General features: G+C 33.5%; 4 protein-coding genes across 4 annotated transcripts; 1 reads left to right on the top strand and 3 right to left on the bottom strand.

Annotated features, from left to right (window-relative positions):
* Positions 1–659: 659 nt before the first annotated feature.
* LOC114183161 (receptor-like protein kinase FERONIA) lies at positions 660–3,517 on the bottom strand. The gene has a single exon (XM_028070074.1). The coding sequence runs from the start codon at positions 3,321–3,323 to the stop codon at positions 756–758; it is 2,568 nt and encodes an 855-aa protein (XP_027925875.1). The 5' UTR covers positions 3,324–3,517; the 3' UTR covers positions 660–755.
* A 2,607-nt stretch (positions 3,518–6,124) lies between these two features.
* Positions 6,125–8,945, top strand: LOC114184154 (receptor-like protein kinase FERONIA). The gene has a single exon (XM_028071413.1). The coding sequence runs from the start codon at positions 6,336–6,338 to the stop codon at positions 8,892–8,894; it is 2,559 nt and encodes an 852-aa protein (XP_027927214.1). The 5' UTR covers positions 6,125–6,335; the 3' UTR covers positions 8,895–8,945.
* A 5,849-nt stretch (positions 8,946–14,794) lies between these two features.
* LOC114183391 (coumaroyl-CoA:anthocyanidin 3-O-glucoside-6''-O-coumaroyltransferase 1-like) lies at positions 14,795–16,450 on the bottom strand. Its single transcript, XM_028070404.1, has one exon. It carries the CDS (start codon positions 16,289–16,291, stop codon positions 14,888–14,890), a length of 1,404 nt encoding a protein of 467 aa, XP_027926205.1. The 5' UTR covers positions 16,292–16,450; the 3' UTR covers positions 14,795–14,887.
* A 1,046-nt stretch (positions 16,451–17,496) lies between these two features.
* Positions 17,497–22,853, bottom strand: LOC114185240 (solute carrier family 25 member 44-like). Its single transcript, XM_028072859.1, has 6 exons — positions 22,508–22,853; positions 21,632–22,013; positions 20,702–20,898; positions 19,879–20,023; positions 19,303–19,456; positions 17,497–17,957 (listed from the first exon to the last, which is right to left on the bottom strand). Exons 1-6 carry the CDS (start codon positions 22,546–22,548, stop codon positions 17,932–17,934), a joined length of 945 nt encoding a protein of 314 aa, XP_027928660.1. The 5' UTR covers positions 22,549–22,853; the 3' UTR covers positions 17,497–17,931.
* Between the last annotated feature and the right edge of the window lie 2,512 nt (positions 22,854–25,365).

The raw sequence follows: 25,365 nt of genomic DNA, 5'->3' as shown, positions 1-25,365 counted from the left end.
AGTCCAATCACTAATCATTGTTCAACCATTTGTTTACGCATCATAGCACTAAAATTAGTATCAAACTGTATTCGGTTATCTATGTAGTTTGATTTATTATTCAACATTTTGCAAATAATTTCTTCCTATATTTTATACTATTCTTGTATCTGATTATATGGTGTGATTTTTGTAAGCATGAAGATGAATACCTTTTGTTTTCAAGATCTATGGGAAACATAAAATATATTTCAATTGAAAATTAGATACAACTTGACAAAATAATACTAAAAATATATGAGAATTAGTAGGTTGTGAGGGGAAACAAAGTATCACTATATTTCTTTAATTAAAAAAATTAAAGTTAAATATATTATTGTCGGGTGTTAATATATCAGTGTCATAGTACCTACAAAAAGAGCTAGAAAGAGATCCTTATCATCAATCAACCAACTTACACAAAACAAGAGTAGTCCTGGTTTAGACACAGGATGTGAAGGATAGACTATCACTCATTCCACACAATAACCACTAAAACATATCCACCAAGCTGAACAATGTAAACCTGTAGCATATATCAATACTAAAGGACAATGATCAGCTACAAACATGCGAGAGAGTATTAATACTTAATTATGCATGTATATAATCGAAGTTCTTCTGTAATAGTGGAATGTCTGGTTCCGTACAAATCAATCATTAATGCCATTTGCTATTACAATTGGAACCATTTTTGTTGTCATAGACACCAAACTCATTGAGCACACTAACTTCAATCAGCGTCCCTTTGGATCCTTAAGATCAGAAAAAACATTCTCAGGGATCAACCTGTCAGATTCCTTATTCCCGTAGCTTGTAGAGTTTAATCCACTACTGTTACTATGGGAACCGCTAAATATCTCCTCAGTTGTACTGCCTTCATAATCCCCACCACTCTCCCACACTACATCACCATGAGCACTATCCTGAAGCTGAAGCTGCAGAACAAACTCTAACACCCCAACGACGTCGTGCATTGAAGGTCGCTGAGTCCCATCCTCAAGCAAACAGCTCAACGCAACCTCACCAAATTTGCGCAAACACTGAGGTGCTATCTGACCCTTCAGTGCTGGATCCACAATCTCACCCAGAGATCCCTTCTCATACCGATGCTTCGCCCAATCCACAAGTGACACCTGTTGCTTCTCCACCGTTCGGAGCAAAGGCTGCCTCCCACACAATACCTCTAAGAGCACCACTCCATACGAGTAAACGTCCGACTTCTCCGTCAAACGCTGTCGTTTGTAATACTCCGGGTCTAAATACCCAACACTGCCTTTCACCTGAGTGCTCACATGGGTCATTGAAGAACCCGTGGGCCCAATTCGAGATAACCCGAAGTCTGAAACTTTCGCCACCCATTTTTCATCCAACAAGATGTTTGTGCTCTTCACGTCACGGTGAATGATCATCTGGTTCGCACCTGTATGCAGATAATGCAGTCCTCGTGCTGCCCCGATGCATATCTGAAGCCTTTGCTTCCATGAAAGCAAAGGGTTATCGGTGTCGTAGAGATGATCACGAAGGGCTCCACGATCCATGAAATCGTACACGAGGATCATCTCGTTGCTCTCGTAGCAGTAACCGATGAGGGAAACAAGATGGAGATGACGAAGTTGAGACAGCATTTCGATCTCGTTCATGAACTCGTCGAGACCTTGCTGAGAACCCGGTTTGAGCCTTTTGATTGCCACAGGTGTTGAATCGTCGATGTAGCCTTTGTAAACGTTGCCAAAGCCTCCCACTCCAACGATGAAGAGTTCGTCGAAGTTATTGGTGGCGGTAATGATTTCTGAGATTGAGAAGTGACGACAGAGGTTGGTTGGAAGCGATGGTGAGCCATCCCGGAGAGGAGAAGTTCCCTCTTTCGTACTTTTAACGGTGATGTTTTTCTTGCGTTTGACGAAGAAGAAAGCGACAATAGAAGAGAGCAAAAGGACACCGAAAACTGTCCCTGTCACAGCCGCGAGGGTTTTCTTGGTGGCTCCGTTTTTCTTATTTGAGCCTTGATGGGATACCACTGCGGTTTGAGGAGGGTCCGGATTCGGTCCAGCGAGACTACGTTTATAATTGCTGATTTTGAAGATTTCAATTGAGTTTATTTGAGCGTCCTGGATTATGCTTTTAGGGTGAGGATGCATTTTTAGCGAAAGGTTAACTTTTTTCGGACTCTCTGAGATGATAACTACATACTCTCTAACCACGGGCACACCCCAATGATTTGTCCACATGAAAACGTCTGCCCAATCCGTAGCCAACTGATCTTGTATGAAGATGAAGAATCTCAGGACACCAGGCTCTTCAATTCTCGGGTTAAGCTCACAAAAGTATAACCTTAGCAAGTAGGTGAAGCCGGAATCAACGGAAAGCTGCCAGGAGATGTTGTTCATCTTATTGAAAGAGGCATCCCTTCCCATATTCCTTACAGATCGAAAAACTTGTTCTGGTGCCGTGTAGTTAGGAATCTTAGTGAAGCTCAGCTTAGTTGTGCCCGTAAACTCAATAGATTCTTCACTTTGAGTATCTAGGTACTTGCTATCGGTATCCCAAGTCCTGAGCATACCCGTATCCTCAGAGGAGGGTATAGTATGATCACCAGCTTTTAACCTGTACATGGTCTCGAGAGCAAACTTGTTCTCAACGACATATGGGGTCATGGTGCCAACATATTGCGGCTGTTCTGTGGAGTCGTGAGGATCGGTGTAGTAGAGATAAGTGGGCATCGAAACAATCTCGATCCCGTTGATGAAAGCGTAGGAATCTGTGGTGGTAGGAATGAAGGTTATGTTGAGGTTCTCACCGTCTTGGAGGTTGATGCAATACTCTCTGAACAAGATGTCAGGGTGGCTAGGATCATCTTCAGCATCGGCGTTGAGGGAAGCGTTGAAATGTTGAAGGAGGGTGTAGGGGCCTGCTTGGACTGAGAAAGAGGCTTGGGAGCAAGGGAAGTTTTGGTAAGAAGTTGAGTAGAAGAAGAGACGAATGAACTTGGGGCCTGGTGTGAGAGGGAATGAGTAAGAGAATGGAGAGTGAGAGAGACGAGCATGGGTGTAGGGACCCTGGATGGTAGATGGTGTGAGTGAAGGAGCAGAAACTGAGAGGTGGGTTGGAGAGAGGAAGTGGATGTCTGAAGTCCAATTGCGAGTGTCGAGAGTGGAGAAGTTGGTGGATGAGCCACAGCTGATGCTAAAGAGGTCAGTGGGATGATAAATAACGTCTGCCATGGAAATGAAAGAGAAGAACCATATCTGGAAGAGGAGGTGGAGGATGGTTCTTAAAGGTGTTTCAGTGCAAGTTGTGTCCATCGATATTCTGTAATCAAAGCAGTAAAGAGAGCTGAACTAGAACACCGTAAACCAACCCATGAATATATCGAGATTTCGGATAAATTTTCTCAAACTACTAGTGCTGGATATTTCGTTTGTACTTCTTTTTCTACGCGAGAGCGACATTTCAAGTCAAAGCATGTATGTTCCGTCATCAATCTAAGATCCTATGCATGGTTGGGTTAGATTGGTTTGGTAGAAAGGATTTGATTAGAAAAAAAAAGTATTTATTTTAACAATTTTTTATTATCATTTAATAACATTAAATTATTTTAAATAATTTATTAGTATAATTAAAAGAGAATAAAATAAAAAATAAAAAGCATGATTATATTAAATAATTAAATTAAATTTGTTATATATTTCTAATTTTAATTAATGGTTTAAATTTGCCTAAGTTTAAAAAATGTATAATGTCTAAATTAAAAGATAACAGTGAACAATAGATAAAATAACTGCCCTTATATATGTCTGTGGTCAATCAAGAAGCCAATAAGCAAGTCATATTATTAACTATTAGTTTTTGTGTAGAAAGTAAACAAAAGATATTCCAAATTTCCATAGCCACCCACACTTGATTGGTGGTTAGAGAGACTATAAATACATTATGGTGCGTTGATTATGGGCACAAAAGATTAGAGTGCACTAATAAGCAATAGATATTTCCCACTCATGAAGTTACTTTTGGCTTCCATTATCTTCATTCCCACTTTAACTCTCCCTCGAGTACAAGGATAATTCCAAAAATAAATTTGATTTGACTAAACTTGGATTTAGTTTTATTTACCTAGTAACAAATACAAATTTCGGATTTTATATATTTATTTAGACGAACAAACTTAATTTTTTCTAATTTGGATGAAGCACATAATGCAATTAAATTTCAACGAAAAAACTATATTCTAAAACATATTTGTGTGTTTTTGTTTATATAAGTTTAATATTCTAAATACATATAGAAATAAAGCTAATATATATTTTAGGGTTTCTTTATAAATAAATTAGTAATAAAGCTAATATATATTTTAGATTTACTTTACAAATGAATTAGTAATATAGCTAATATATATTTGGAAAGAAATACATTAAAATAGGTAATGTTGTGGGTGAATGACACTCTTATGGAGGTGCGTATCAACAACCATGGCCTCCCATCTTCCCTTTCCCGACCACCTGCATAGAGTGAACAATGTATTAAACTAATTCCAACTCTTTCATAAGTTTATATTCGATTTTGTTTATGCATATTTATCAATAAAATTAAATGCGGTGATCTTAAATAGGAATGAATTGAATATGATTTATACATGTTGAGTCCGATTGATTCATTAACTACTTCAATATATATTGAGTTCAATTTGTAAAATTTAGGAAGAATCCGATTTTAATCATTTAAATTGAAAAATTAGTTTCATCTCTTAAATTAAAAAAAAAAACAATGTTTTTAGTTTATAATTGTTACATTTGAGAGATTAAAATGATATTTAATCAGTAATCAAATCATAAATTTAAGAGACTCTATATAAATGGTGTATTTGTTTTTCAAGTTTGAGGGAGTATATTTTCTTTTATTAATTTGAAAGCCAAATGAAATTTATCTTGAACTTTAGAATTAAAAATATAATTAAACTAGGCACATAATTTCAAATACATTTTTTATTTTTAAATATTTGTGAATTATGTTTCATCTTTTTTTTTTTTGGTGTGTTTCTTGTATCTTTTTCCATTAATTAAGCTAAATCTATACAATGAAAGGTGTACCATACCTAGTTGGCCTAGCCGAATAACAACAAACACTTATCATCCTTTACCGACATAACTATATTGACAAAGGCTGGGGGACTGGTATACCACACCTAGTCGGCCTAGCCGAATAATAACAGTTACCATATATATGCTAGAGTACCCGGACTAAACTGCTAAGAAACGACATTGATCAAACAAACCATAATAACAATAGCGGCCTAAGCCGCTAAAGAATAATCGGCCTAGGTCGATAACTCCACGAAAACAACCAAGGACTTGGTAAAAGCAGAACGTTTCAATAAGATTCACCAGGCTCACAACAATCGAACTAAGGGCCTGGGGCCCAGGCCCACCTACAACCCAAACAAAGGCCCAGCCCATGACGTGACCAAACATAATTAATAATCTGTAAATATGCATGGACCCCACAAATTAAAGGTACGCATTCATTATTTTCCTAATCACCAGATTTGACTTTCTGAGAGATTTCACTGACTTGAGCTTCGGAGTCCCTTCTACAGGTAACCCCTCCCGGGTCCAAACCGACCACTCTGAGATACCCATAAGCGATATATATCAACCGGAAAGAAGACTACCGAGGAGATGGCGGACCAGGGTAATACTTGTGTCATTTGGATTCTGACTCGATAAGTATTTATCATAAACAACGAGATTCAGTCACAGGCCGAGGTGGTCGAGGTGACGAGCATTTGGGCCAAGGTGGTCGAGCTGACAAGCAAATATCCTTGGATTTTAGAAATAACCACCCCATGCAAAAGAGAATAGTGGAGAAGTTGATAGGTTGGTTAGCTAAAGATCTGACAATAAGATAACAGTTTTAAAACTGGAAGACCCTATATATACATAAGGGATTAAGAGAAGAAAAAAAGAGAATTTCGGATGGTAATTAATTATCATAGTTCTGTTTTGATCTTTAATTTCATACCGAAACAATAATAAAAATAAATAAATAACTAAAGGTGGAGAAAAATGATTGGGGTGAAATGTAGGTGTATAATACGTTATTATATATTATTGAATTCATATTATTAATTTTTTAAATAATATTATAGTTTAAAAGTTGAAATGGAAAGAAAGAGAAAGGAAAAGGAAAGGTTAGACTTGCGGACGTAAGACTTGAAGTCTTCCGGCGTAGTCTCCTCCCAAGACTCGGGTTAATTTATGATGTTTGAGGTCCTGTTTTGGTGTTTTGGTATTGTGTGCTGCTTCAATTACGTGTAATCCATGGAAACAACTACCAAACCAATAGCTCTGGGAACCATCCTTCTCCTACTGTTGTTGAGTTTCTCTCATCTTTCCAAAGCAGATGTTATTTTTGATCCCCCTGACCTACTCACTATCAACTGTGGCTCTTCCACCAACTTCTCCACGCCCGAAGGTCGGAACTGGATTGGAGACACCAACACAAAGCTTCTCGCTGTAAGCCGGGGCTCACTTATTGCTACTGCAGTCACAAAGACAACCATACAGGGTCCTTACGACTCTGCTCGCCTCTCCTTCTCCAATTTCACTTACTCAACATTCAATCTCACTGCTGGCCCAAAGTTCCTTCGCCTCTTCTTCTTCTCCACTTCATACAACAACAACTTTAATCGCTCCAAAGCCGTTTTCTCGGTCAAAGCAGGCCCATACACTCTCCTTCAACATTTCAATGCTTCCCTCAACGCCGATGCTGATGATGACCCTGCTCGCTCCAACATCCTATTCAGAGAGTATTGCATCAATCTCCAAGAAGGACAAAACCTCAACATAACCTTCATTCCAAGCTCCACGGGTTCCTACGCTTTCATCAATGGAATCGAGATTGTTTCAATGCCCTCTTATCTCTACTATACCGATCCTAACGTCGACATCGGTGGATTGCCGAAACTTGTTGGAGGACAAACATATACAATTGAAAATAATTTGGCTCTGGAAATGAAGTACAGGTTAAGATTTGGGGACCGAAGTATCCCCGCCTCGGAGGACACGGGTATGCTCAGGACATGGGATGTTCATAATCAATATATTACTACTCAAAGTGTAGAATCTCTTGATTTTGGCAATAAAACCAAGCTGATCTTTAGTAAGACTCCTAATTACACTGCACCAGACCAGGTATACCTATCACTAGTGAATATGGGACCTAATGCCTCCATCAACATGGGGTTCAACCTCACATGGCAGCTTCCTGTTGATCCTGGTTTCACCTACATGCTACGGTTACACTTTTGCCAGCTTGACCCGGAAGTTATTGGGTCTGGTGACCAGATCTTCCTCATCTACATTCGGGATGATTTGGTTGAAGACTTTGTAGACATTTTCTCTTGGGGCGGTAAGCAGAGGGGTGTACCAGTGGTTAGAGACTACGCAGTCATCATCAACGCCTCAGATAATCAGAAAAAGACATATCTTTCTGTGAAATTGCACCCTCACGATAAAAGCTTGATCAAGGACGCACAACTAAACGCAATTGAACTCTTCAAAATCAGCGACCCAACAGGTAATCTCGCTGTACCTGGCTCAGACCCTCCTCCACAGACCGTTCAAATATCAAAAAATAAAAACAACAGCACCACCAGAATCCCTGCCGCCGTTGCGGGGGCAGTTTCGGGTGTCCTTTTGTTCTCCTTTATTGTCGCTTTTTTCCTCATCAAACGCAGGAAGAGCGTCTCTGTCAGCAAGTGTCCCAATAAAAAAGACGGAACTTCTCTGGGCAGTGGCTCATCATCGCTACCAACCCACCTCTGCCGTCACTTCTCAGTCGCAGAAATCAGAGCAGCAACCAATAACTTCGACGAACAAATGGTGGTTGGCGTGGGAGGCTTCGGCAACGTGTACAAAGGCTATATTGACGACGGTTCAACATGTGTTGCAGTTAAAAGGCTCAAACGAGGTTCTCGGCAAGGTATTAACGAGTTTATGAACGAGATCGAAATGCTTTCTCAACTACGTCATCTCCATCTTGTTTCCCTCATCGGTTACTGCTACGAGAACAATGAGATGATACTCGTTTACGATTTTATGGAACGTGGAACCCTCCGTGACCATCTTTACGGAGCCGATAACCAGTCCCTGCCGTGGGAGCAAAGGGTCGAAATATGCATAGGTGTAGCAAGAGGATTGCATTATCTGCATACAGGTGTGAAGCAGGTGATCATTCACCGTGACGTGAAGACCACCAATATCTTGTTGGATGAAAAATGGATGGCCAAGGTTTCAGACTTCGGTTTATCCAGAATTGGGCCCACAGGTATTTCGATGTCCCATGTGAACACTCAGGTGAAAGGTAGCATAGGATACTTAGACCCGGAGTACTACAAACGACAGCGTTTGACGGAGAAGTCTGACGTGTACTCGTTTGGGGTAGTGCTCTTGGAGGTATTGTGTGGGAGACAACCTTTGATCCACTGGGAGGAGAAGCAACGGATATCAGTTGTTAAATGGGCGAAGCATTGCTATGAGAAGGGATGTCTGGGTGAGGTTGTGGATCCCACAGTGAAGGGTCAGACAACAGCTCAGTGTTTGCAAAAATTTGGTGAGATTGCTCTGAGCTGCTTGCAGGAGGATGGGACTGAGAGGCCCTCCATGAAGGACGTGGTTGGGATGCTCCAGTGTGTTCTGCAACTTCACTATAGTGGTGTTGGTGAGGACGTGTCGGGCAGTGGTGTGTTTAGCCAACTCGATGCAGATTATAGTAACAACACCACAAGCGACGGAGATAGCAGCTGGACGAGAAATGAATCTTCTGTGTTAATCCCTGATGATGTTTTCTCAGAGATTAAGGATCCTAAGGGACGATGAGCTTCAACAACTATTCAAATTCACTCCACAGTTTACTTTCGTGGTATATTGATTATTAAATTTTATCAACTTTATCTTCATAAAATGATCTTTTTAAGTGATTTTAAAACATTCAGAAAGTGAAAATAAAAAAATAAAAAATTAATATCGAGAAAGTTGTTAAAATTTAGTAGTTAATAAATAAAACAACGATATTTTGACTATTAAATTTTGACAACTTTCTTTTATAACATGATGTGTTATTTTTTAAGTGGTTTTGAAAGATTAAAAATGAGAAAAATAAACAATAAAAAATTATTACTTAAAACATAACACCTAAAATTGTAAAAGAAAGTTATTAAAATTTAGTAGTCAAAATATTATTTTCTCATAAATATTTTCTTTAGGTATACCACGTGATTTAATCAAAGGGAACATATTTTCTGTATTTAAATTATTGTTATAAGACTAAATACGATCTGGTTACCAAATGAACATATAATTGTTAACAACATTTCATGTTAAGTTAGTATCTAATATTTATATTTATTATTAATGTAAAATACATATTATTCTTAAAATTGTTATCAACAAATCTATTACATGTACCATAAAATGAAACACATAAAAAGAAAAAAAATAATCTGTAAAGAGAGGTGTAAATAGGATCAATTTAAAATGTAATATATATATATATATATATATATATATATAAATATATAATTTGATATAATTTAAAAATAATAATAATATTTTGACAACTTTCTTTTATAATTTTTTGATAAATTTTTTTAATAATTTTAAAATAAAAAAATAAAAAAATGATAAGTTACTTGAAAAATATAATCTCATATTATAAAAAAAAATTATTAAAATTTAGTTGTTAAAATTTCATTTTTCTTTTAAAAAGAATATAATGATGATATCAATGATATTTTTTAGAAAATAATAAATTTGTTAGAGCATGATGAAGATAGGATGTATAATAACATAACCCTAATATTGGATTAATTTATTTAAATTATTATTATTATTATAATAGTTCAGATAAAAATATAAATTAATTTATATTTTAATATTATAACTCACAATAATAATTTAAGTTAAAAATAAATAAACTATCTCTTACTAAAAATATCTGTGCAGTAAACTGTGGACACAAATCAATCAAATAATGGTCCAAGTCAATGATAACTCTCAAAATGGAAAGTGTATTTAAGGTTTGGAGTCATAGATCACTAATGGTCTATTGTTTGACACGGTACAATATGGAGAGGAGACTACCTTAATCATCTTAAGGTAGACTTAGTCTTGTAGGGTTTGATATGGAATAATATCCGATATTTCTTCTTTATTAGAAAGAAAAAAAAAACTTCATTTTCCTTATAAATAAATATCCTTTTAATGAGAAAATATTAAAAAAAATTAACTCATATAGAAAATAAGAAAAAGTGAGTCTTATTCTCTATAATAAAAGCTAAAATTTATAACAGATAAACAAAATTCTTCAAGTATAAAAGTATTTTCAGTTTTGTAGAGATGAGATTAGGAATAAGATTTGTTAAAATAATTATATAATTTTAAGGATGAAGCTCTAAATTCTAAATATTTATATTTATGTATGTTTAAATTGCCATCGCACGGAAAATATAATTATATAAATAATCGTACACAGATGAACTATAATATATATATATATATATATATATATATATATATATATATATATATATATATATAATATTGTCAATGGTCTTGTTAATTTTTTTAAGTATATATGTTTAATAATTAAAAATAAATAATTTTATTAAAATTAAACTAACTTATACGAAATATTTAGAAGAACTCACATAACTAAATTCATTTAGAGTTAATACTGTTTAATAAATTATACTATTCAACTTATTAATTTTAGTTTGTTCATATATTTTTTTTATTGTATAATTTGTATTCTATTTCACATTAGATTTAACAATCATATTCAAATACTAATTAATATGATTTTAAATAAATTTATATAAATTTTAAAGTTAGTTTAAAAATATTTCCAAAAATATTTAATAAAAATTTCAATTTTAGTAACAATATTAGAATAAGATTTATACAAAAAATAAATTGAGTTTCAATTTAAAGATGGACAATATTATTTTCTTTTAACAAAAATTAGGACTAACTTGAATCTAAAAAACAAATCTAAAGACCAAATTGAGACTTTAACCACGTGACACTATCACATCACAATTTATCTTGTTGTTGTATGTGTTACTCATGATTTTTTATCAATTGCTCTATCTTTTCTTCAAGTGTACTATCCTTCAACTTCTGAATAGTATCACACATGTCTCTTATTTGATGTACCACCGGCTAGTAAAAGAGTGAGTACTCGACAAACTTTTTTCTTTAGTGTTCCAAGTCCATACATATTTCATTTTACCAAACCGACATTAAATTAAATAAATTTTAAAATGAAAATACATTAGCGTCGGCTTAGCCGATGCTAAATGCCTTTAGTAAAAAAATAAATCTAAAATTTGTTTAAGTAGGTTTATTATTAATAAATATTTCACCAACACAAAAAAAAAATTATTATGTCACTAAATTTACATCCGACATGTAGGCAACAAATCTAAAAATGTGCAATGGTTTTTTTGAAATTAAATGGTTAATATTTAGGTCTAATGCATATACAACAAATGTAAATTTACGTTGTCAAACGTCAAACGTAAAAACGCTTTTTTACGTCTAACTCTTACAACTTAGACGTAAAAGCGTTTAAAAAAACCTATAGTGCTCATTTTACCTCACTTTCTTCCTTGTGCGAAACTTCCTCTCGACGATTTTATGCGAGTTAGGACTTCCATTGATAGTCAAAAGTTGTATTTTTAGCCATTCTTGTGCACAATTTAATGGAAAACATCTTTCCCTGAGAATATTTTTCTGCATTGAGGTTAGTTCTTATTACAATGATTATTATAGTGATAACGCACATGATTGATATTTTGGGAGAACTCAATCATTGCTATGCATAAATATCCTCTTTGGTTGTCTTAAATGTAAGTTTTATGCTATTTTTGTTTATATAGATGTTTGATTAATTGTAGATATATTAGATAAAGAAAAATAAGAAGAAAAATAAGAAAGAAAAGAAAGAGACAACAAAGAAGAAGAAGACCAATGAGAAGAATAAGAAAAAGAAAAAAAAGAAAGAACACAGGGAAGAAAAAAATAGATGCATATATATGAATAAAAAATACGTAAAATTATGTATGTTATAGATACAGACATACCTAAATTTAGATATGTTATTAAACCAACATCCATAAATTTTCGTCTTCTACACTTACATTTAACCTATAAGAGACGTAAATAACCTAAAATAAGATAGATAAAAAGCTTTTTCTATGTTAATGTTTATGTAAGTAGGTTTAGAATTAATAAATATTTGTTTAGAATTGACGGTTACAGAATCAATTTTCCGGAATCTCCAAAAGCAGTAATTCGGAAACCAATTTACCTCTCTCTTCCTTATTTTGAATAATATTTTTCGGAAACTTGTTCTACTTTTGGGTATCCCAAAACGCAAGCGAAAATGACAATCATAATGTTTTCCGATATCCCACAGCGCTCAATTGCACAAATCATCACCGCCTTCTCAAAATCTCACCAACTGTTCAACAAACATTCACCAAAGTTTCCAGAGACCCCACACCACAACATATGTATGTTGCGCACCGGAAAGTCTCCACAAAGGATACAACTTCAACTAAAAATCTGAGGGTAGGAATGGAATTAAAAATATGACCGAGTGCAGGAAGCAATTACCCTGTTTTTTTTCTTCTTCTCTTTTGTGAAGAAAGTTTACATGTTATTCGGCCATTATTTCCCGCACCCTTATTTTTTTCTGCACTCCCCCATGGATGTGTGAAATAACCATTTTAACCTTAATGAAGAAAACAATAAAAATCTAACTTGTTTTCAGAAGAGGAAGTATATTCTAGATCGTATAATTCAAAATGTATTTTAAAAAATAATTAAATATATTTATGATCCCTCAATATAAAATTAGAATTGATTTCTAACTCAAAATTTGGATTGGTTGATCATTTAAAAAGTAATGGCTTTGGTCTCTCCTACCTAAGGATGTTAAATTCTGTCAAAGGTGACAAACGGTATTCAACTCAAACGTATGACTTGTTGACACGGGTTGTCCAAATTACGAAAATTATTTTGATCATATATTACATTTTGAATATGGTGTTTTTTTTATCATATATTATGAAAATTCTCGTAACCGTGCATTTGTCTAGTTGTGAGGCAGATTACATTGTTGCATCATGTGCAGCCTGTCAAACAGTTTGGTTGAGATCCCTATTTAAGGAACTATAAGCGGAACTACAGGATCCGAAGCAACTCTTAGTTGATAATAAGTCGACCATTAACTTATCAAAGAATCTGGTGGCAGATGAAAGAAGGTAACATACTGTGACAAATTACCAATTTTTGTGCGATCATGTGAACATAGAGAAACTTGAGTTAGTGTACTACAAATCATAACTGCAGATAACATATATCAATAAACCAATGAAGATTGAAAGAATCAAAGATCTGAGAAGCATGAATCTAGTATATATCCTTAGATACATTGAATTAAAGAGGATTAAGAGATTAATTACATTGAATTAAGAGATTAATTCAATTTTGTTACATGGTGCTAATGTACTATAAATACAATTACATAATTCAAAATAAAATGTAACATAATTTTGTCTGATTAATCCTCTTCTTCTCTTTATAATTTCACATGTGTTTCTACAAGAATACGTGGATACGTAAGATTGTGCATGTGTGTTCCGACAATCATGCCATCTCACATCGAGAAAACAATCAAACTCGGTACATAGAAATTAACACAATAATCTCAAAGTATAATAAAAAAAATTCAACTACTAAGAGAAAAATTAACTTTAAAAAATAATTTAAAATATGAAGATAGATAGAGTAGTTATTGAGAGGACGTGATTAGTTACAAACATTTTTAAAAAACTTGTGATATGCTCCTTTCAAATGTGACCTAAAGGGGACGAAAGTTTTATTTTTATTAACTCTAAATTTAACTTTACAGTACTTATTAATTGTTTTTATCAAATATATCATGTGAAACTTTTGTCTTCCAAAGTTGTTATATATATTACACAAAAAAGTTAAAATGAGTTTGTGTAATGAATTAATGTAGTGCATTCATTCATTTGATATATCTACTCATATAATTAATTACTCTATAAGGTTTAAATATTTATATTAATTACATATTTTCATATTACTTTTCAAATTAAAATAACATGAATCACACAAGACAACTCTTAAATAAATGATCAATCTAGTAAAAGATATCCTAAGAGACCAATCTCCTTATTAGAAATCAATTTCCTAAGTAGAGACCAATTTTTTTGGTAGTCAAAGTCTTGGTAGTTAATATTAGTGACCAATTTAAAAAACAATTCATAATAGAAACTATTGTAGTTATCAATATAGAGACCAATTATAATTTTTTGAAACTATTGTAGTTAAAACTAATTTTTAGTTTATAAATTGGTATCTAAATTGGTTATTACAGTGGCTAATTATTTTTTATCACTAAATTGGTTATTATTCAAGAATTTTCTTGTAATGAATTATTATTTTTTATTTCAACATCTATTTTTCATTCATTATATATGTATACTTACATCGATGAAAAAAAATTAAAATAAATAAAAATCTTACAACTGTTTTATCAGGATAATTCATTATTTCTAAAATGAGAACAAAATAAAATGTAGAATTAAATATGTTTTTGATCTCTTAACTTTGAGTGAAAATTAAAATTAGTTTTTCTAGAACATTGTACAGAAAGCTGGTTTAACGATGAAAGTGAGCAAAGATTTGAAGACCTTTAATCGGGATATCAATAGAAAAATATCAACCTTCGGGGCATAAGACAATTCTCATAAGATATGAATATGAATGAAATTTTTTCAGTCAAGAACACTAATTTCTGTGAGGTGCTCTTCCAAAATGGTACTGAATTTCTTCATTTGAATCTTTTGAAGTGCTAACCCAACTTCAATTCGACCTTCTTTGTCCCTGCAGTCAGAAAGGGAAATTGATCCAGAATTATCTACCTGAACCACTTCACTCTTCTCGGGCTTTCCCCACCCGAAGTCAGTTTCATACGCTTTCAGACTTGGTGACCCTGCAATTATTGTCATGTGCTTCCCCAACGTGGCAAATTCAGTAAAATTTGACATCAATGTTTCAGCCCCTTCAAATGTTCGTCGTTGCAAATGTCTAACTTCACTACCAATAGCGATGGCTGCCTCCAAAATACCATTTCCTCCAGCAAGCTTGCTCCTCTTGACTTCAGCATTGCCACAAACCAAACAATTTCCAAAGTATTCCAATGGAATTGAAAATTCAGGACGATTACGGCAATCTGCCATAAAGGCCAAGATGTAGGACTCATCATTATTGAAAAGCACAGTACCAGCCTTAATCTCTTCTGATTTCACCTTACAAACCCAAATCAGAGAACATGTCACCACAAAGGTTGTTAAGTGTGGTAATTCTAGACCATGACTTTTGCATTTAACAGACACCCATTTCTTGAGTTTCTCAACATGGTCATGACTCAAGACAAAAGTGTGACGCAGCATGTCAGTAGGAACATCGCGTATTTCACCCGTGGACTCTACATTTTCCGGTAAAAAGTTCAACAATTCTTGCAAGAAAATGTGCTTTAGACCTTTCGGGTCTTGAATGATGTCCCTGTTGTGCAATGGCAAAGCAAGGGAAGCCAAAGTCAAGTCTCCGTTGGACTTACAAACAGAGGCCCAGAATTTCATGAAGTGATGAAAAGCTCTTCCATCAGCAGCCGCGTGTCTGAAAGTGATGCATATGGCGAAGCCAGAATGGGGCATAACAGTGACCTGAATGGACATGAGAGGGATCAAAAAAGTGCCATCTTCTAAGGTTTGTGGTGGGGGCAAGACAGGGACAAAAGGGTGCAAAGCTGTGACATTTTTTGGGGAATCGGAGACAAGGGTGGTGAAATCTGCTGAGGACTCAGCAACTGTGAAGGAGAGAGAATTAGGTTGTGTAAAGAGGATGTGAGGGGGGTTTGGCTTTGGAGGGAAGACAAGGTTGGAAGAGAAAGGGAAGAAGTGTTGGAGAGTGAGGGAAAGAGAGTTCTTGAGAGTTGGAAGGAGAGTTTGGAAGAAGTGTTGGGTGGAATAAGGGAAGTTATAGAAGAAGATACGTTTGAGAGGGGGACAACATAGCCATGGAAGATCGAAGAAAGTGAGAGGGAGAGAGGTTGAAGGAACAGAACCTGGTGGAGGACTAACTTCACACTGATCTATCACCTTCACTGTGTGAGCCATGGATTACAGGGTTGAACTTCGATGTGAATGTGTGAATTCACAGATAGACAAGAACAAATATAAGGATGACAGAGACACTGCAATAAAAGAAAGATATACATCGAAACTTCCACCATGAAGTTGAGTAATCCAATTTGCAATTGAATCTTAATTCGTTTTAATGTTTTTTCTTTTCTTGCAAGTTTTTATTTTTTAATCAGATTCGTCTGATTTTGGTTGAATAACTAAATTTTATTTTGATTTACTTAATCATTTGGCTCCTTTCTAGCTACAGTTTCTGACAGCTGATGTCAACTATTGTTTTTAATTAGCATTAAATGAAATAAATTATTAACCAATTGTTAATTTATTTTTTTTAAATAATGAATAAAATAAATGTAAGAAATCTAATAAAATAATAAATCATAACCAATTGTTTTGAATTTTTCTTGTCTTTCTTTATGAAACTCTTCTTTTATTGTCTTCCATATTAATATTTTTTTATTAAAATTACTAGTTACTATTTAATTCATAAATAATAAATATTATAAATAAGTTTTCTCCCTTATTAAAACTTCAGCAATAAAGAATTTAATTTTAAAAATTAAAACTGGACTTGTATTATTTTTTTTTTCATACATTAATTACTCAGAGAACTTTTAAAAAAATAGCATTATAATATTATTAATTAAATTAACCAACTTTATTAAAAGTGTGAATGCGTCATCAATTTTACCCATTTCGGAGTAAAAAAAGTATATGTGGATTACAATCCTTGTTACTTATTATATTATTTTAGCATTACAATATATAAAATAATAATAACAAAAATCTAAAAAAACAGTTCTTGGAAGGACGAGTCTTGATTTGTTTTGACATTCTATCTTTTTAACCATCAACAACCAAGTTTTAAAAGAATATTTAATCATTAAAACTGGCTTAGGATAACTTATCCTACCACAGAAGCTGTTTATCTTCGTTTTTCTACCCTGTGCTCACCATTTGCTCCTCTATGGCTTTTCTGTTTTGTTGGAAAATTCCTCAGAGTTAAAGGAATATAACAGAGCATGGATAGCTTGTTTCTTAGTTATATTCAAGAACAAGAAAAACTATTCCACAAATAATATCTCAGCTGCTGTGAGCTATACTCATTGCATGCTTGTAATAATAAAACCTATTATCATTTTAAGCACATAAAATTTTAACAATATGTAAATAATTGTATCTGCAATAACTTCTACCGTCTGGGGTAAATAAAATTTAAAAGTTCAAATTTATTTTACATTTCTTTACAATACATCTAATTGCAGGTGTTTATTTCCTTCACATTTATTTCCTTCCCTTCCATAATACAGTATCCAAGCCAATACTATAAAAAAAATACCTCAAATCCAATATAACTATTAAAAAGAATGATACAATTCATTGTATACTGGGAATGTTTCTATATTTATATCCAGCAGGTGTTTGATGAGAAATCGTTAGCATAGGTTTACTGCAAAAGTTTAACTCTCAAGTCAGACTGATAAATGTTGAACAGTCACTCCAATGCTGAAGAAGTAGCCGTGCAGGGTTATTAAGCTATTGTGTGCTTAGCCAACATCATCATCCTAATCTTGGTTAATCAATCAGTAAAATACAAGCTTTCAAATCAATTGTTTCTATTCATCTTTTGCGCATACGCGTTCTGCACAAAGAAAAAGTTGAATTGAAATGCTTTTAGGTTAGCTATATATGTATGCAGAAAACAAATACAATGATCAATGAGGATTCATAGTTTATCATATTTGTTCCAAACTCGATACCAGTAACTTCATAATAGTGTAACTTATTCAATAAATATGCAAATGAAATAAGCATGAAAAAGGGAATCAAAAGAAAAATGCATGCAATCGGAAGATCAACTTAGTTTGTGGACATAGATTGTGTTGTGTCACAGCTAAACAATTTCTGAACTATTTTCTATAAGGCCAACAGGGATGACATGTTGAAGCGCTTTCACAGTAAACTTCGGAGAATATTCCAACAAACAGAACTATGTAAAGTAAAGTATGATTCCCCTTTGTTAGAGAAACTTATAACAGATAGCTTCTTGTCAAGAACATGTAAATAGATCATTTATAAAAGCCAAAGTAGTTATTACTTAGCATATATAATAAGAAACGTGATGACCAAACCTTTGGCAACATAAAGGAATACTAAGAAAGCCTCTATACTGGAAAGTGTTGATCAAAAGGAATACAGTTCAATAAAAAGGGCAGAGGGAATATCTTAATAAACATTACGTGAACCATTAAAAGAACTTTTTAAACTATATTACTTCAACAAAAATAAGGTTTTTTAGGAGAACTCAATGATGTAAACTTATCCACATGGGTGACCACCTGGTAGGCTAAAGTTTGGTTGTTCTATGATATATGGGCATTTTGATAGAAAGGGAATGCATGTGACCCTAAATATGTCTCTCTCTCTTCCTTGCCACTGTTCTTAGATAGGATTGTCTTAATGTCCTCTCTTTTGTTATTTGTTCATGTTGTTCAAAAGGAAGGAATTCCAATTGCTGATATGAAAAAATATTGGACAGCTTTGCAGTATGATGCATTTTTTAGCTACTCTAGCATACTATTTTCTTTTCTATTTTCTTCTGTTCAGGAGGGATTTCTTATGTTCCCTCCAAATCTACTTTCTCAAATATATTGTTCTTCCACAATTTGAAGAGTAAAGAACATTCTACTGTAACTAAAATTTATCTTTTCTACTGTAACTGCTTTTACGTTCAGTTTCACTTCAGTTGCTTTCTCAAGTGCAACATTGGAAGTAAAAGAACGGTGGGAGGGGATCTAAATATAAGTACTAGGACAATGACGTTAGATGTCATTAACTAAATCATTCATTATACCAAAGCTTAAGTTGAACAATTATTCCAATATTTGCTAGCACAAAACCAGAAAACACAAACAGATAATACACATAAAAACAAGTACACATACACATAAATAAAATGTAATAACCAGAGAGGAAGAGTTTCTTACTCAGATACTCATAAGTCAATATCATTGAAGTGCCCCACGCTGACATGCTAAAGAATCTTGGGCCAAACCCTCTATAAAAGCCTTTCCAACCATCTTCGTTCATTAAATCTTTCGCAACTTGTTTTATAGAGATTCTATTTTCATGACCCATTACCTGGAGTGCAGAACTAGCCACTCAGAAAAGAATAAATTGGTGGTAATTGGAACAAAAATTATTTTGTTAAGTTAAATGAAAAAACTATGTTCATGAATTGAAATGTTCATTTCATTCTTTCATTCTCCTTTTTTAGTCTTCTTGTGGAGAATGAGGGTGCAATCTACCATTCACCATAATAGTTCAATGAACTAATTCTGTGCATACAGTGAAGCAGTAAGTGTATTATTATCTCTTCATCTTTACAATCTAAAGAGAAGATGATATGCACATAAAGAGAAGATGATGAGAGCCAAGAAAAGATTGATGAACAGAACTATACAAAAGGAGAAAAACCTGCTGTGGGGGTTGTAGTGATCAGTGAGCACAGAAAATAATGAACTAAAAACAGAAATTAATCTGTTCAATGAAATTATGCAAACCTGTAATCGTGTCTTGATAGTATCCAATGGGGTTGTAATGCAGGATGAAGATGCACCAGCAATAATCCCTCCGGTAGCCTGAACTAACATTATTTTCTGCAGACTAGGAGTGTGTTCATCATATTCGGTATCATGATCCAGGAATCTGTTCATGCAACCAGGTGCTAATTGTTTTTAATATAGAAAGTTTGCCTGATAAAAGAAATAAAAATAATACAGCAAGCACGTGTACTAAAAGTGCATTACCATATTATTTACAAAAAATCACCACCATAAAAAATATTGAATCAGAAGCCTACAGCAGAGACTGATATTCTTTTGGCAGGGTTTCTCGGCCAAGAAGAAATTCTACCTTTCCTGACTTAATATAATTTTGCTGTCAGCCTGCAGAATGGCAGATGCAATTACAGCATCATACACTTCAACTGGTATAATTCCATGATTAGAAACTGAATCTGCTACATTATCTAACCAAGCTCACATTGAACTTAAAAATATTTGTCAGATTTAAATAGTGCACTACGACAGTCCCTTTTTTTCCGTTTCTACATGTCCTAGGAACACAATAGGCTTCATAACACTAACTTAGATGGAAGACATACCTATAAGCTATGTTTGAAACTCGTGCATACATCATAATTATCATTTGTATAGAAAACACCATGTATTTTAATAAAGACTAACCTTTTAAATGGATTAAGACTCATACAATAATCAAAGAGATAATAATTTTTCTTATCATTTGTCAATTGATACAATATAAAAATAACTTGAAAGGTAATGTAACAAGGATTCAGTTCTAAGACATATTATCATATCTTACCTCCAAATGACGCGTTGGCTTGAACCATAACTTGCCCACCATACTGCACTAGAAGGTGAATAAGTCATAACAGACAGACCAAACCCTCTATACAATCCCCGGATGCCATCAGATCTTAAAACCTTGCGAGCAACATCAAAACCCCCGCTATACTGGGCATGGCCTGAGTATCCTTGCACCATCAACTTTTGGCTAACCTTAATATCATTCAATGTGAATTAGATATTAGAATTATCCATAATGAGGTAAAAGAAGAAAAAATCATCAAGAAAATAAATGACATCAAATTAATAGAATAAGGAACTTCCTTACCACAAAAGAAAGGGCAAAAAAATAAATAAATAAATATAAAATAGCTTTCTGTATGTTTCTGAGCATCAGCCATCAGAATGCTTTAAACGAAGCACCAGTAGAACACTCACAGACAATATATTTATATCACAAATAAACTAAAAAGTATGCGATTTAAAACATGTCACATCATTATGCAATGGAATACACCATTGGTACAAAGACTAACACATCACTGCAAAAGATTGCTTTCCACCCTTCATTCAAATAAATTTTCTGAGCTTTAAAGAACACATTTTGCATTTTATGTGTCCTAGGTTGTGAATTAAATAATATTGCTTCTAAAATCTTAAACAAAAATGAGAGCAAGAAACGCTTATTTTCAATTGATTCAATTGAATCTGACATGCTAGAACATTAGTAAACAAACTCCAAGTTCCCAACTTGCTAAATTGAGTAATGGATTGTTGAGCAGCCGAAAGAGCATGTTTAATAGCAGAAAAGATGCATTTGAATGTATCATCATCATGTCCATATTATATAGAATGGCTGTGAGTCAGTCCAAAACAAAGTATTTTGAGTTCAACGATATAAACACAGACGGTAAATCTAAAGGTTACACAAATTGGATTATCATACCACATCAATTGGTACAAACACAGATTGAGCAAAAATCGATGATGTCATGCCTGCAACTCCATTTGCAATGGCAGCTTTGGTAGTTTCAGATAGTCGAAACGGTTCAAGCATTCTGAAGGCAGCCACCTTTGTGGTCTCTAGAGTGGAGAGGAAAATTATTCTGGCAGGAATAGCACCAGTGATAACTGTGCCAAACCCTCTATACAGACCAGGGACGCCATCTCTTTTAAGTAGTCCTTTCACAACAGAAAACACACTTCTCTCAACAGCATCCTTTGCGGCAACCTGCAGCCTGGTTTTCACGACCGAAATGGGGTAAAGTGCTACCGAAACACCTGTAAAGAGTCCAGCTCCTACGACATAGAACCTAGTTTTATCTAGCCTGTATAATTGGGAGAAGTTCATTAGTATAAAAGCTTGTAAATGCAAAGTTCAAGATAATACCATAACCTCACAAAGGTCAAAACATCTGCAAGATATGTTATTGATAAATCAAAGCAATGGCAAGAAAGAAGATGACCTCAATCTGTAAGATATGATTTTCACTTTTCAGCGGTCCCATCAAATCTGGAACTTCAAAAGATTTTTTTTTCCCTTTTCCTTTGATGAAAATTAGCTTACAGTTTTATAATTTTCACTCGATTCAGATAATACAAACGCAGCAGAAATCGTAACTCCCCCACCCCCAAAATAATTATTCCAGAGGAAGAAACTTTAGCAACCATGGTCTATCAATTTATAATTTTCGAATGATGGGTATGTCGAAATACAGCAAACAAGAACAAAAATAATAAAACAACAGCATCATTCAAAAATATATACATAAAAAAACAAAAAAGAGAGAAGAAGAAGAAGAAGAAGAAGAAGAAACAGTACTTGTCCCAGTTAATCTCGGTCTGACCGAAGGACTGGGCCATTGGAAGAATGCAAAAATCTCTCTCAGAATAGAATCTAAGAACACGATCCGAGGCTGGCTTCTATCTTGTAAAATTGTAAAATGTAATTCAAAGAAAACGATATTTGCAAATAAGGGAAATTGTTTGTTGAAAATTTGGTAAAAAGGCTGCGGCGTACGCGGGGTTGTGTCTGTGTCCGTCGTGGGAGAAGCACGCTTTCCACGCCTTCCAATTAGAATTCCTTCATTTTTATTTTACTTGGACTATTCTAAATTCTCTTCCTCTGAACATAGACCAACCCAATGGATAATAATTTCTCACCACTTCCTCCTCACAAACCCCTGTTAGTTTAATGAATAACCACTACAACTTATCTAGGTACCTGAATCTTGTTCAGAGGGAGAAGACTTCATTTAAATTCTTTTTATTAAATATTTTTTTGTAAAAAAATTACAATATCCTGTATACAAATTAAACTTTATTAGTTTTTTCAACTTTATTTACTCAAAAATAAATTATTAAAATGATATTTTCAATCTCATATTAGTTGTCCTTTAAAACAATATAAATGTATTAATGAACTACGTAAATTAACATAAAAATAATATTTATTGCAATATACTTGAAGTGCGGATTAAAATTCAAAAACTAATCAATGACTTCAAATAATCAATTCCATCGTGACATCACATTACTACCCATAAACACGATGTAGGAGAACCGTGGATTCTTCTTATTGGACGTCTGTCTAAATAAACAGAGGACAGAGACAAAATTAAAACTCTACTTTTGATATTCTTTTTGTTTTTACACTGTAGTATAATAATGGTCATGAGTATCCCTCGGATCTAATTGGACTCAAATACAACATATTCAAATTTAATATTGTAAAAGTTATATCTATTTATTTAATTAATTGAATTTAAATTTTTATTTTACGAGTTAATTTTATCAGATTTTATAAATCGCAGATTTATATTTCATTAGTTTTTCTTAATAAAAAATATTTTTATTTTAAATCAATTATATAAATATAGTGAATTTTTAACTAAAAAATAATATATAAGTAGATAGTTTATATTTCATCATTCCAATTTTATCCTTATTTATTATTTTAAAAACTAGTTATTATATAAATAGTTTATTTTTAACTGTTAGTCTAAAAACATTTTCTTGTTTTTAACAATTATTTTAAAAATTTCTCTTATGTATATATTTTATTTTTCTAGTTTTACATTTAACAACTATTTTAAAAATTCATTATATATTTTTTATTGAACTGAATCAAACTGAATCGAATCGAACTAAACCGAAATGGACCAAATCGCACCGAATCGAATCGGACCGAACCAAACCGCACTAAACCAAACCGAATCGAATTGAACCGAACCACACTAAACCAAACCAAACCGCACTGAACCGCACCAAACCGAACCAAACCGAACCACACTGAACCAAACTGAACCACACTGAACCGAATCGGACCGAGCCGAACCAAACCGGACCGGACCAAACCGAACCGAATCGAATTGAACCGAACTAAACTGAACTGAATCGAACCGAACTGAACTAAAATGAAATACTCTTTAATTTTGCTAAGTTTTAAAACACCTTCAAAAAAAGAAGAAAAATATTAAAGGAAATTGTACACTTTCATAATTAATTCATATAGAGCAAAAGGAAAGTCGCTTTATATTCAACACCAACCACCCTCACAATCGCGAGGTCCCTCTTAAACAATTGAAACATAATGTTTTTTTCCAAATTAAATATAGCAAGTGCATAAACAATAACATAAACAAACTATATACTTTCAATAAAAAAAAAACATTCAAAGGACAAGCTTAAATTGCTTTGTATTCATCTTTCACACAAATAAATATTTTGTCAAAGTGGTGAATATAGAGTTTCGAAATTGGTAAAAGCCTAAATATTTAAGAAAAATATTAGAAGACGATGAGAAAAAAAGATGAAATGGGAGTAGTGAAGCATTGAGTATAAAAAAATTGAGAAGAATGCAAAAGACATATATGAGAAGGATAAATCGAAATGGACCAAATCAAACCGAACTGAACCGTACTGGAGCTGACCAAACCGAACTGTACTGAACCGAACCACACTGAACCGAACCGAACCGCATTGAACCAAATCGGACCGGACCAAACCGAACCAAACTGAATCAAACTGAACCGAACCAAACTAAACCGAACTGAACTGAAATGAAATACTCTTTCATTTTGCTGAATTTTAAAACACCTTAACAAAAAGATACATATTAAAGGAAAATTTTGCACTTTCATAATTAATTAATATAGAACAAAAGGAGAGTCGTTTTGTAATGTGCGTAAAAAATGTCACACCTAAAAGTTTTTTCAGCACCAACCAACACCATAATCGTGAGGTCTCTCTCAAACAATTGAAACATAATGTTTTTCCCCAAATTAAATATAGCAAGTGTATAAACAATAACATAAACAAACTGTATATTTTCAATAAAAAGAATATTCAAAGGATAAGTTTAAATTGATTTGTATTCATCTTTCACACAAATAACTATTTTATCAAAATGGTGAAAATAAAGTTCTGAAATTAGTAAAAAGAAGCCTAAATATTTAAGAAAAATATTATAAGACAATGAAAAAAAAGTAAAATGTGAAGTAATTATGCATTAAATATAAAAAGATTGAAAAAAATGCAAAAAACATACAAAATAATGATAAAATAATAAAATTGTACCCTCAGATAAAATCTTAAGAACAATCCAACTGTCGGCACCGAATATCGGCACCTGTTCATTGTTTGCCATACGACTACGTATCTTTTTGGAAATAATCTCAT

Source organism: Vigna unguiculata, chromosome 5 (assembly GCF_004118075.2).
Source record: "Vigna unguiculata cultivar IT97K-499-35 chromosome 5, ASM411807v1, whole genome shotgun sequence".
NCBI classification, from domain to species: domain Eukaryota; kingdom Viridiplantae; phylum Streptophyta; class Magnoliopsida; order Fabales; family Fabaceae; genus Vigna; species Vigna unguiculata.
Note: the sequence above shows the minus strand (reverse complement) of the source record. Positions and strands in the feature narration are given on the sequence as shown.

What these genes read in the sequence shown, in the direction of transcription:
- LOC114184154 (XM_028071413.1), top strand. Translation starts at nt 6,336, where the DNA reads ATGGAAACAACTACCAAACCAATAGCTCTGGGAACCATCCTTCTCCTA.
- LOC114185240 (XM_028072859.1), bottom strand. Translation starts at nt 22,548, where the DNA reads ATGGCCCAGTCCTTCGGTCAGACCGAGATTAACTGGGACAA. An exon ending in TGTTTGTACCAATTGATGTG is followed by an intron (nt 20,899 to 21,631) that starts GTATGATAATCC and finishes AATGATATTAAG; the next exon opens with GTTAGCCAAAAGTTGATGGT. An exon ending in ATTGACTTATGAGTATCTGA is followed by an intron (nt 17,958 to 19,302) that starts GTAAGAAACTCT and finishes TTCTTTGTGCAG; the next exon opens with AACGCGTATGCGCAAAAGAT.
- LOC114183391 (XM_028070404.1), bottom strand. Translation starts at nt 16,291, where the DNA reads ATGGCTCACACAGTGAAGGTGATAGATCAGTGTGAAGTTAGTCCTCCA.
- LOC114183161 (XM_028070074.1), bottom strand. Translation starts at nt 3,323, where the DNA reads ATGGACACAACTTGCACTGAAACACCTTTAAGAACCATCCTCCACCTC.